Source organism: Heliangelus exortis, chromosome 2, assembly GCF_036169615.1.
Source record: "Heliangelus exortis chromosome 2, bHelExo1.hap1, whole genome shotgun sequence".
Lineage (NCBI taxonomy): Eukaryota > Metazoa > Chordata > Aves > Apodiformes > Trochilidae > Heliangelus > Heliangelus exortis.
In genome coordinates this window covers 86,672,300-86,685,014 of record NC_092423.1, presented here as the reverse complement: position 1 = coordinate 86,685,014, position 12,715 = coordinate 86,672,300, and the positions used below count along the sequence as shown (strand labels likewise).

General features: G+C 43.0%; 1 protein-coding gene across 20 annotated transcripts in view; it reads right to left on the bottom strand.

The window, feature by feature from the left end:
- The window catches only part of LOC139792890 (poly(rC)-binding protein 3-like), a 510,075-nt gene that overhangs the window by 7,063 nt on the left and 490,297 nt on the right, over positions 1-12,715 (bottom strand). For 11 of the 20 annotated variants that reach the window (XM_071736835.1, XM_071736837.1, XM_071736836.1 and 8 more), the window contains 2 exons: positions 9,463-9,632; positions 4,380-8,213 (listed from right to left, as the gene is read on the bottom strand). The exons of 4 other annotated variants lie outside the window; for them this stretch is intronic. In XM_071736835.1, the coding sequence (XP_071592936.1) occupies positions 8,117-8,213; positions 9,463-9,632 (267 nt within the window). In that variant the 3' untranslated portion in view covers positions 4,380-8,116. Of the gene's footprint in view, positions 1-524; positions 1,080-4,379; positions 8,239-9,462; positions 9,633-12,715 lie in introns of those variants that run through there. 5 more of the 20 variants (XM_071736848.1, XM_071736846.1, XM_071736845.1 and 2 more) reach the window with 3 other exon arrangements.

The window sequence follows — 12,715 nt, the reverse complement described above, 5'->3', positions numbered from 1 at the left end:
AAGGGCAGAATTAGACACTTGCCTGGGCTAGCTCTCCATTCCCCCTTTTTAATGCAAATTGTAATTCTCCTCCCAGCTGCTGTGAGGGTGAAAGGTGCTATCTAGAAGCCTTGCCACTGAGCAGTCCTGTGGGGAATGGGAAAATAGGAAGTGTTTTAGCAATACTGTACTCAGTACCCAAGTTTGTTCTTTTTGCTCTTGATCTTCTTTCCCCATTATCTGATCTTAAAATAAGCTTGGGAAAACGTGAGAGAGACAAACCAGTGCCTTCGTGTACCAAGAAGCCAAATTCTGTCTTTTCTCTGCAGTGTGAAAAGTTTGCTAAGAGCAACCTTGTTAAAAGCCAGATAAGGTTTAGCAGAAATACTGCTTGCTGCACTAATTACACAATCTGTCTCCATCTAATGAAAAGACTCTTTCCCAATGAGCACTGGGACCTTAAGCGTGAAGATATGAAACCTTTAATCATAAACGAAAACAAGCAATTTGTCTAAGAGCTTAGTTTGACAATCCATAAAATAGTGTTTCTCAAATGACAAATTAGCAACTTGGTTACAAAGAACAAAGTTTAAACAACACAACAGTTGTATGCACAAAGCTACCACGGCTGGTACTCTTTTTTTTTTTTTTTTTTTTTTTTTTTTTTTAAATCAAGAAAAAAATTTATTATAAAAACGTCTCAATTTACTGGCAAGTCTCTAGCTGAATACAGTGGTTTAGAATACTAACAGCCCATGCTTTTATACAGATTAGCTAAAGCATGAACATCAATGAAAATTAACTCCCGAAAATAGCTTTTCTTTGTTTTATGTTATGAGCCACAACAGTGTTAACACTGGAACAGTAATGAAGCAACACAAGAGTTAGGAAGCACAGTTGCTTAGAGAGTAAAAGAAGTATTTTCTGTTGATGATTCAGAATAATAAGAAAGTTAGAAATGGCAGAAACTCCTCTGTAGATTAGTCCATAGAAAGCATTGTCTCATGGGGCTTTGGAAAAGTCCTGTCTGGTGGCTAATGCACTAGGGCATTGATGAGATACATTATAGAGCCCCCAGGCCAGTAACTTCTGAAGACAGCCTAAAATGTAGGAACAAAAATGAGGAAAAGAAAAGGGGGAAAATAAAAAAAAAAAAAGAAAAAAAAAGAAAAAAAAAAAAAGAAAAAAAAAAAAGAAAAAAAGTCTTCTCACTATTAAAAAAATAACATTTAAGTACAACCAGCACAGAACAGCATTTCAATGCAGGCAAGTTTTCTCACAAAGAGAGAGATGGTGTTTGTTGCTTTTTTAAAACGGTGTCAGTTATTGAAACACAGTAGTCCAGAACAATTTTACAGCAGTTTTCTAGAGCTGTTAAATAGTTGAGGTACCTTGACATTATTTCCAGTTTTTCCTTCAATATATCTTAAAAAAACCAAAACCAACCAAAAACCAAACCCAAAGCCAAAAAAACCCAACACCAAAACAAAAGAAAAAAAAAAAAAATCAAACTGAAAGCCCCATTTGGATAGGTGCAAAGTGTAACAATGGCAGTTCTACAAATGGTTACACTGACAAAACTTAGTGCAAAGGTGCTAAGGTGAAGAAAAGCCCACAGAATACAGAAATGACACAAAATACTGAGATAGTACTTAGCCCTATACAATAATAATAACAACACACTTTGAAATACCATGATTTAAAAAGTATTGCATTTGCATTGTGGGGTGTTTTTTTTTTTTGTTTGTTTGTTTGTTGTTTTTTTTTTAGTTTATATTAAAATGCACTGAATACAGTTTAATTGTTAAAGCTTTGTGTCCAAGGAGTGCAAAGTGGATGACCATGGCGGGCTGTATGGGATTCTGGGTTCGGAAGTGGTGAGGAAAACAACAGTGCCTTACTGAGTCATGCAACAGAAATGAAAAAAGAAGGCAGATGGACAAACAGGAGATGCAGTTAACTAGTTCCAACAGCTAGCAACCAGCCATGGCATCACCCAGCTCTCCTCGGCTTGGCTGCGATGAGGGGGTCTTGGTTTGCTTAATCTGAACACCGTCAAGTGCTTGTTAAAGGGATGTTCCCTATCCAGGCAGCAGCAACCTTTGGGCGTCCTTCGGTATTAAAATTATTCGTGATTAAAATACAGTCTGATTGCGTGATTAAGGGTGAGCTAACAAGGGATGTATTTAGAGCGGCCTAACAAAACAATGGGCATTCTGGCTCAACAAAAGAGATGCAGGAGGGGGTATCGGAGTAGTGGCTGTGAGTATTTGTAGCTACTATTAGGTACTTACAGAAATAAGCACTTTGTCAGTATCTATAAGAGTAAAGCATCTGAGTGCAAAAGGAGGAGCCTGCTCTCCCTCTCTACAGAGGACTTCTTAAAATGATGTTTTCTTTCAAACCAGAGAAAAATGATTGCACCCTCTAAAAGAAGGCAGTGCAAAGGCACAGGTGCCTGACACTGTTTTTCTTGTTGCCTACCAATGACTTTTAATTCAGGAGTTTTTCTCGGACCACTAAACTTGATCTGTTGTACGCAGAGGTACCTGAGGTTTGGTACTTCCCAGCCCCTCTCTCCTGCTCGTGGGCAGGTGTTGAGGCAAGGAAGAGGGGGGTTCTTCCCAACTCACGGGAAGTTGGGAGCAGTAGAATGCCTGAGGGGCCAGTGCTTTACATGGCATTTCAGATTTCAGGGGCACCAGCTCTCATCCAAAAGTGCCAGATGTGCAGGTTCTAGCAATAGAAAAAATCCATCAGAGGTGCCAATTTGCCCCAGAAAACCTGTCCTGCAGCTGGAGGGATCCATTGATACGGATACAAATGTACTGCTACGCCACATGGTCCTGGAGAAGGACCCGGCTGTCAAAATTTTGCCTAATTCATGTTTGCTTTGGGGGTTTGTTATTTTAGTTTCTTCCTTGCTAGGCGCTTCCTTGCTGGGTTGGGGGCACCCTGCCCTGCTGCGGGGCTGCCAATGGGCCAGCCCTGGCTGCATCCCCAAAAGGGGGACGGAGTCAGGAGGGGTGGAAAACCCTCGGCCCTGGCACCCGCCCGCTGTTGGAACTAGTTGGTAGGTGGTGCCCGGGTGTTAGTAGTTATGGAGAGCGGAAGAGGACTTGAGTTGGCAACAGTTAACACTAGCAATTTAACAGAAAATAAAAAGATGCCGTATTGTTTCCTTGGTAACTAGGATCTACCAGAGGCTCTTGGTAGAGCTGGCAAAGCTTGCATTGTGTGTCTCATCCCTTCAATATGGAGCAAACTTCTGGCGGTCAGATTTCTTAACCCCGCTCGTCGAAGGAATTTTGGCAGTGTAAGCGGACAAACTCCCCGTGGCCCCCGCGGCGGCCGCGGCATTTAGTGCCAGGAGTGGGACAGTTTTCATGCCAAGCAGACTGGAGACAGGAACGGCATAGTGGGTGGTTGGCAGAGTTGGTAAGGGAGGGGGGGTACTGACGGTAACGGCGGAGGCGGCCGCCAGCACGGCCATGGAGGTGGGGGTGGAGGTAGGGGTGGCAGACTGAGAGAGGTTCATGTTGAGGTCAACAGGGGTCGTGACGGAAGCGGTCTGGGTGCTGACTTTAGCCATCTCTAAGCTGCAAACGAAGAGAGGAAGAGGAACAAACAGGTTGGGAGGGTCCAGCCAGGGTGGTGGGGCCAGGAGGAGGAGGAGGAGGAGGAGGGAGGGAAGGGAAGGAGGAAGAAACAGCAACCACAAAAGGGCAGGATTAGATCGGTGGACGAAGGGGACGGACAAGAGGGAGGAAGGGAGGGAGGGAGGGAGGGAGGAAGGGGGAGAGAGAGAAAAAAAGGGAAAATATGAGGGTCAAAGGAGGAACATGTTATGTGTTAAAGAAGAGAAATAACAAAAGGGTTTTTCATGGTTCGATGATGAAAACATTACTGAGACTCTAATGTTCTTTCCAGAGGAAATAAAAAAAAAAAAAAAAAAAAAAGAGAGGTTGGGGGAGAAGGGAGGGTTTGCTAGTTCATTTTCATATGAACAAAAGGAAATATAAGGAATGTAGGCATGGCAAAAAGATGGAAAAAACGGAACTTAAGGGAAAACGTAAAAGAACTATGAAGTTTACTCCCCAGCACTGATATGGTGAACTTTGCTTTTCGAAATTACGGTATTTTTGAAAGGGGGACGCGGGGGGTTTTGGTAATTTTTTCAATTTGTCAATTTTGTGACATAAATTTAACCCTTTCTGATTTTGCTAGGATGAGAGGAGAATGAGCAACAATTTGCTCTTTCCAACTAAGGCATAAAGTTTTGGGTTTTCTTTTTTGAAAAATTCAGTTTTTAATTTCGTTCTCTGCGAGGTCTATGTGCATTTTTCATATAAAACAAACCTGATTAGCCAGTGTATTCACATCTGTTTGTACTTGCCCCAGCCTTTTTTTTTTTTTTTTTTTTTTTTTTTTTAAATCACAACAACATATTTATGCAATCTAATGTTAAGGAAATCAGTTAAAAGGAAGACTGAAAATCATCCCGGCTTCCACAGCAGCAGAATCCATTCTGAGTTTTTGGCATTGATTACAGTGAACATAAAAGAGTTTACCAGCTGACAGACAGGGTGCTCCACAGACACAGCATACACATTGTCAGACAGACCCTGCCAGCACAAGGAAGTTCAGATTGAGCTGACCCCTGAGCCCCAGGCTGTGATGGGCTCTTTGGAGGACACAGGTATCAAACTCCCTCCTCTTTAGTCTAACTCCACCCATCAGCAGGCAAGATGAGTTTGGCCCATGCACTTAGGCTTTTCAGGACATTTTTAGATATTAAAATACAGCAATTCCAAGGGTGCATTGCTTTTTTCAGGTTACAAAATGGTTACCTAGAAAAAAAATCCTTTCTTTGCCTTGTGTTTGTTGTAGTTTATGCACTGGCTTTTGGGCTGGCACACAACCTAAGTACTAATTTTCAGCTGGGAGGCACGGCAGACTAACATGATAAATGGGACTATAGGTTAGAAAATCCTTGCTAGTTAAGGGTAATGCATGTATTAATTTCAATTTTAGGTTGGTTTTTTTTTTTTCCTTAGTAATTACTAACTTGTCAGGCTCCTGGGCTTTTTTCCCTAAGGTGAGCTGCAGCAGTTTCTCCTTCCTGGAGTGGAACACCAGTGAGTGATGGTCTGGTCATGAAGAGGGCCTGAGTAAGGAGGCCCTGCTGCTTTCTTATCAAGTCCTATCAGGCCTGGGGGAAACTTCCCAGTGCAGGGTTTCTGCTGGTCCCTGTAGGCAGCAGCAGCTGGGAGTGCAGGGTTCGGGACCAGCTGTAGCTCTGCTCCTTGCCCAGGACAAGGGAGGGGACCACGGTCACCCTACTCAGGGCTTGGGAGAGGCTTGCTTTTCCTCACCTTAGGCTTACATGCAGTTGTGGGAGTAACAGCCCCTGGTCTATTTGTGGCCAGAGAAAGGCAAAGACCAGAGGGCTCACCCACACTGCACAAGGGTAAGGATGCAACCGAAGAACCAGCGCTAAATAGGGGATGGGGATGTTGGCCTAAAGCTTCCCAAAGCACTGCTGCTGTAGGTGAGCCTAAAAGGATACCTGAAGCAGGTCTGAGCTGGGGAGAGGAGAGTGGAGGAGAGAGGGAAACGCTTGAGAACCGAGCTTCTCTCCTCCCTGCAAAATAAAGAGGGCTCTGGGAGTATTAAGTCCTTGGCAGGTTTTGCAGGGAGGTGCACGGCTTCTCTAAGGGGCTGGGAGGGGAGGAGGGCGAGTGCATGAAATGCAGACCCGTTTGTGGGAGGTAAAGCTTTGATTTTCCTACCCTGTGGTGTTTGTCTGTCCCCGTGGACGAGCATCTTGGAATTTTTCTAACCCTCGCAGCAGAGTTGTTGTTTGCAGAGAGAAGAGCATCCTTGTGCTGTTAGTCGTGCTCCTTGCAATCTACTCACACAGTGGGATTTACATCAACAATACTGAGTCAGTGGATCCAACTCCAGTGTACATCCTTGACTCGGGGTGTAAGAGTTACACAGTGATACCTCAGTAGGTTTTGAAAAACTCAGTTTATACAGTTGGATTTTTTAGTATTTCTAACTCAGCATCATTCTGGGAGGGAGGGAGGCAGACAGAAAGAAAATGCAGGACTCACTGTTTCAGTGACTCCAATTTGCCTGCTTTGCAATTAACAAACAAGTCTTTACTGTTAGGGGGGTATTGAAGCCTGGGCTTTTTCCTGCACCAGCAGACAGACAAGATCCCAGAGGCTAAATGTTGGTGAGGGTGGCAGCCACTCGAACTCCCTGTCTCAGCTGTACTTGCAGAGGTACAGTTAAAGCTCTCATTTGCCCTGCTTCATATTTATTACTGGCACTAAAGCATAAAGTGAAAGTATATCAGGCTGGTTATCAGCTCTCCTGTGGCATTGACCATTTCCAAAACCAATTGTAGATGCAATAAAATTGAATGTGAAAGCGGATGAGGCAGCCTTCATACAGAATTTCATGGTGCCAGTTTTACACCGTTTCTTTGAAGAGCTAAACTTTGTCAATTATGCACCAAAGGCCACAGCCTGCATTACCCGAAAAAGGTGAAAGGAATAAAGCTCAAGTGTGGCTTTGGTGGTCCTGCTAGTTCTGTGAACTGACCTTTCATCAAAAGGGCAAGAAAATATCTTCAGGAAACTGCCCTTCAACAAGTAGAAAGTGCTGCTGGCTAAAGTTAATTTATAATCCAAAGTCAAATATTACACAGAAAACCTTAGCTCTGGTTCATTCTTAATAAAAGCTAAAAGATGGAATCAGACAACGACAATCCAGTTACTACAGTAGAGACCATTCAGAAGACAGAAGTTTTTACAGGAAAAAAGACACTTCTACTGCAAACAAGCTGGGACACATTCTACTCATACAGTGGGCAGCACTTGGGTATTCAATACAGAATCGAAACAATAACACAGAAAGATTTAAACACCTATCTTGATATTGTATAAATGTATTTATAGATCTATAATTTAGAGTATATTATTTACATATTCAACACCAGATTGCAACAAAAGTCTTAAAACAACTTGATCAATTATTCTATAGATGGCAACTTTGGTTGGAGGATAGTTTAAAGATACACACAGTTCATTTCAGGAATACAGCGGATAGATTTTTTTTTTTCCTTACATCCTATACTGCTGTAGGACACCAATCTATGCAGAAATATTGGCCCTGGAAACCAAATCCACAAGAATAACATATCTTGTGGGAGAGAAAAAAAATTCCACATTACCCTGAAGGCTTATATGGCTTTAATTTATTATTATCATTATTATTTAATTATTATAATGACTATTAATAATGTTATTATTTTGACATACCAGAATATATTGTGGGCAGCCTAGTTACTGTACATAGCTGTTTCTCAACACTGTTTACTTCATGCCAACAGCTTTAAAAGAGACAACAGTACTTGTGGCAGGTTTAACACCCAAAAGCACTGAAACTGTCTCCCAGAGTGCACAGGCGGTGGCAGCTGAGATCTGCCTCTCAGGAACCTGCCCAAGCACCTAAATCCCTCTTGCTGAATGTTCCCCAGTTCTTCCTCCAGTGTGACTGCAAACTCACACTGCTGCTGTGGTGGAACCTAACTGGACAGGAATTTCTCTTGGGAAAAGAGAAATCTGGAACAGTGTCATTTTAAAATGAAAAAGCCACCTTAATGTCCTATGTTACCATAGAGCTTAATTTATTACACATTACTTTAAGAGTCTTCATTTACAAATGAAGTCGCTTCTCCTAAGTACAGTTTCAACACATGATACATTATAATAGATGATGGTTTATTGTAGAAGATGGTAACAAATCACTAATATCTAGAAATTCAACAGGAAGAAAATATTTTGTTTCGGGTTTCACAAGGTATAGATAGAGCATCCATGGTATATGACTGCTGAGAAGTTTTCTTCTTTGCAAAGGTATGTTAAAAGACCTCAGATATATCCAATTCCGTCAAAAGAATCGTTAAGCAGTAATAAACAGAAGTGTGAGAGTTCACAGGCTTTTCTAAAGTGAGTCAAACAGAAGTTTGTTCACTAGAGTTTCTGTCTCTGGTGAGCAGCTCACTGCAACTCCATTAATAAGTGCATTATATTATTTACATGCTTTAGCTGTCTTGAAGATCTTAAATTGTTATCTTCTGAGATCCAGATGCATGCCATATGGTGTTTGTGCAACTAAAAATGAAGGGGTCTATTCTCGTCTCGATGTGTGGGGAATCCCTGAACACCAAGAGAAGAACATATCCTTAAGGGTTAAAGGAGGGAACACATTTTTATTTGATTACAGGGCTTATGGAAGTGACTTATATTTGCTACAAAGAATATAAATCAAAAGAGCTGTAGCTTGTTCTAGGATTCCAGAAATGTCTTAATCTTAGGCTTCACAGCACAACCCCTCAACATATTTCTCCCTAGAAAACTACGTTCAAACTGAATTGTAAAAAGTCATATTTTTTGTTTGCTGGAACAGAGAGCTGCACAAACATCCTTCTCCTCCACTAAGACATTTACAGTGGCTTGCAGTGGTGCACTGCAGAACTGGGCTGGAGAGGAGGTAGGACCACAGGAGACTACAGACCTCCTATGACTACAGGTCCCCATATAAATCACTTACTTTCTGCTACCTTAACAGCAAACATAGTTAAACACAAAGCTTGAATCATACCAGAGTATTTTGCAGGGAAAAAACCCCCCCAAACAAACAGTAAAATATGTAGGTACTCCCCCTCCCCACAATATATTGCCTTGGTTCACCATTTACAAGTAGATCTATGAGACAGCACTATATCCATTGCACTTTCTGCTCAGGATAATTGCAAATAAAGGTGGTATAAATTTTAATATTTGTCTAAATAATCATTAAAAAACTGATAGAGACTTAAGCCCTCACAACGGCTTAGCTAAACAGCCAGTTGTTTCATTAATTCTGGCGCTGAGAAGTGGAGTAGATAGTCACATTCTGTCTCATTAGAGAATGCTTTTTACAAATTTGTGAGGCTGTCTCTGAAAAAACAAATCCTGTGCCTCTTTAGCAACTCAATGTCATTTCTGTATCAACTCTGAGTAGCAATTTCCAGTTAGTAAATTAAATCTGCTTTGCAATGTGCTTCACTATATTTGCCATTTAGGACAGTTAGAAAAAGTATTTTCTTCTGAATAATTTATGATTGTCACTTCATTTAATTTATCTGCTTATATTTTAGGTGGATGCTAATGGGAATATTCAGACTTTTCAGCTTTTGTCATTCATCCCGGACCTTGAATTGCACCAGATTAAGCTCCTCGCCATATAAACCAACAGCAAACACAGGTTCTAATGATACAGGCTTAACAAATCATTAGGAATGGAATAATACTATGCAAAATGGACACTGCGAAGCAACTTTCTGGATCTATCCAAGACAGACATTTGCCGGAGAGCAGACAGAGCAATCTCGCAGAAGCATTATCACTTACAGAGCAAACTTACCTTGCATTAATGAGGTACTGTGCTAAGCTGATGTTTGCAGGGGATCCTGTGATTGTAACTTGTCGTTCTGCGGAGCCTTCTGTGGCATTAGCAATCTTGATCTGCGCTCCTGACATCTGCCTGATTTCATTTATCTTACTGCCTTGTCTGCCAATAATGCAGCCTATTAACTGGAGCGGGACAAAGACTGAGATTAGTGCCACAGACACAAGCCAAAACCACTTAACTGCAATTTGTAGTATTGCTAAAAACACGAATATGAAAAGCTCAATATCAAACCAAAAGATTTTCGCTGTGCTGTTTGGAAGGAATGGCTAGCACAGCCTATTGGCTCTTTGGTCCTACATCTCTAAGTGAAGTTTCACTGCTGCACGGCTGTCCAACTCCACATCACATCATTTAGCTGAATTCTGTGGCAGAAAGTGACAGTGTGCCCTGGAGCTGCCAAATACGAAACACAGCCCAGCTTGAGTTGCCAGTGGTGGCAGCAGGCTGAGAACAGCAGCTGGAAGCCAGGCTGATCACCCAAAGCTGCTGCCGTGGGGCTCTGCACCCTCGCCCTGTGTCTGCTGGCCCTAGCCCTCCCTGGGCACACACGCTCCTTGCTTGACCAGTCCTGCACTATTAAAGTCAGTGGGATTTACAGTTCTGTAACTGCAGGCAGAAGCAAGTGTAGGAAAAGACTGAAATTTGTCTGTGCTCCTTCACAAAAGCTTAGCAGAATGGGTATTTTGTGAAGAAAACTGAGCCTGAGTGTGTGTCCCTAGATCCCCCCAATTCGGGGGGCAATAACGTGTTGGTGGTATCTTCAATTAACTGTGCTTTAAAGGTTGTTTAAATGGTTTTGGTGGAATCACAAGCTTTTGGAAGCTGAGTGCAAGACCTGGAGAAGGTGTTTAGCATCACACAGTACTGCTGCAGCTGGGGTGCAGGAGTGTGGTGCCAGCTGTGCCAGGGTGCTGCTTCTCCTGCACGGGGAGTCCCCAGAAGCAAGCGAGCACCAAGCCAGCAGCTGAGGCTGAGATGATTTGGCTTCTGTAAGGGATTTCCAAGAGGGACTTTTGTTTTGTGTTAAAAGAGGATGGGTGCTCAAAAGCTCATCAATGGCCGGAATGGGTAGAAAATGGAAACTTCGCCCTACAAGTCTGTTGACACTGGGATGATGTTGCCAGTTTGGCGGAGGAGATGACAAGATGCAGAGACTGCCCTCACCTCCCACCCTTCCTGCTGCTGCAGGGACATGTTACTCTTTCTGCTACAGCAGTACTTTGAGTATCTTCCCAGAAGCAAATTCACATCATCCAGACATTTTATCAAAGAAGAAACCCTCCCCAATGTAATCTTTACTTCATGCTCAGGAACGAGGAAGCTGAAATGGGTACCCAGGTAGCTGAAACAGACCAAGCACAAAAGGAGTACTCATGAAGGGGAAAAATGGAGTTTCAGGAAGCACACACAGGGTTTCCTGTTGTGTTCAACCAGGAGGGCCTCTTTCTGAGCTCCATCTCCTTATCCTGAGGACCTCTCTTAGTGTGTGACTGCAGAGGACTCACGTGAGCTTCACTGGGAAGCCTCTAGTCCAGCTCTGTACTCACACAAACGTGCCTGTGTATGTTGGCTGTTAGCAGCACAGGCATCCCTAAGCATCCCTTTCCTATGTGTCAGTGTCACTGTCCCGCATGGTCCACAGGTAGTGAAAGTGAAGCAGGAGACAAGAGTGCTGAGACCACAGGCAGTAGCACCAGAGCCAGCCAATGGTGGGGGTTAGTTTTTATCAGAGTACAGCATCAGTGTGAGGAAAGTAAAGGCGGGCCTACCACAGCATCACTGTGCAGCAAAGCTGGCAGCACTACATCCACCCTTATGTATTAGAACATGGAGGCAGACTTCCATAATTCTGTTCCTGTGAATCACCTGCATGCCATACTCTAGTTCTTGTTTGCCCAAGTCTGGTCAGATGCATTCACTACTTCAGAAGCAGAATGGAGTGCAGAGTGAGGAAAAACCATAGGTTGCCTTTACTTGACTGCTACCCAGAGTTGTTCCCCCAGATGTCAGGTTGGCTTGAAAGGGCCAACAGGAATGGAAGCTTTCAGTATCTCCTTCTGCCACAACCAACATCTAATTGTTTTTGTGATGATGATCTTAAAGTGACAGATCAAGAATCCATCCGTTGCTGCTTGTGATTTTATGAACCAGTGACCAGGACTCAGGATCTGCGAAGCAGTTGTTATGGTGCCCATCGTGTTTTCATATTCTCTTATACTTCCCACCCCATGTGCAGGCCTGAATATGCTTCTGCTTGCTTTAATAATTATATCCTAAATTCTAAAACAGGAAAATATAGACTGCACATATACCCAAAGGAGAAGGGTAGTAATCTGTTAAAATTACTTGGTGTAAAAAAACTTGCAAAATTGTTTTATCTAGAGGAATTTCAAGGAATTTCAGTTCACAGGCATGGCTGTTATTGTGGCATTCAAAGCAGAGGAACTGTATGGAACTGCTGGTTCTTCAGGCATGTTGTGAGATATAGTCTCACATGTTTGGGTCACCAGCTTTGAGAAGGCACTTGCCAGGAGGCTACCACTTGTATATATTGAGGGTCCTGCATCAGGGCTTCCAACCCAAGTGGGTCAGCAGAAAGCATCTGCAGTCTCCTAGCTCAGTTTTAGTTAGGTGATGAGGATTCATTACAGACCAATCAAGGATATTGGTGATGCAAGCACCTGGAAAAGAGGTTTGGTAACCTTTGGTCTGAAGCTCTCCAAAGTCATCCTTTGTTGCTGTGACAACCAGCATAAGCTCTGCAAACCATAATATGACCTGCAGCTCACGTAGAATACCATTCGCCATGCAGGGAAGCCAGTAGTGGTGGGGAGCTTGGGCTTTCTCTGGGGTGCCTTTCCTATTACATATCACACTGAAATCTGTGCAGTATCTGAATATTCAAGAGCTGATGGGTTCTGGAAGAAGTTCAACTGACTGGCTTTGATCAATCAGGCTGTGGACATTTGGTTTTACATAAAAACAACCACCCTGCCTTGCTTTGAGATGAAGCTATGTCAAATTGCATCCAAGCACGTATTTCTTTTCAAGACTGACCTTTCTAATGCTGCCCCCCCGTTGTTCTTTAGCTGGTCTTTTCACAGGATCTGGCAGGCTATGTGTAATTCAGCCCCACAGAAGTCTCTCACCACAAAAAGTAAGGTTCCCCCAGGCCTTGAAAGCTGCTGCTTTGCATCCAAAGCTG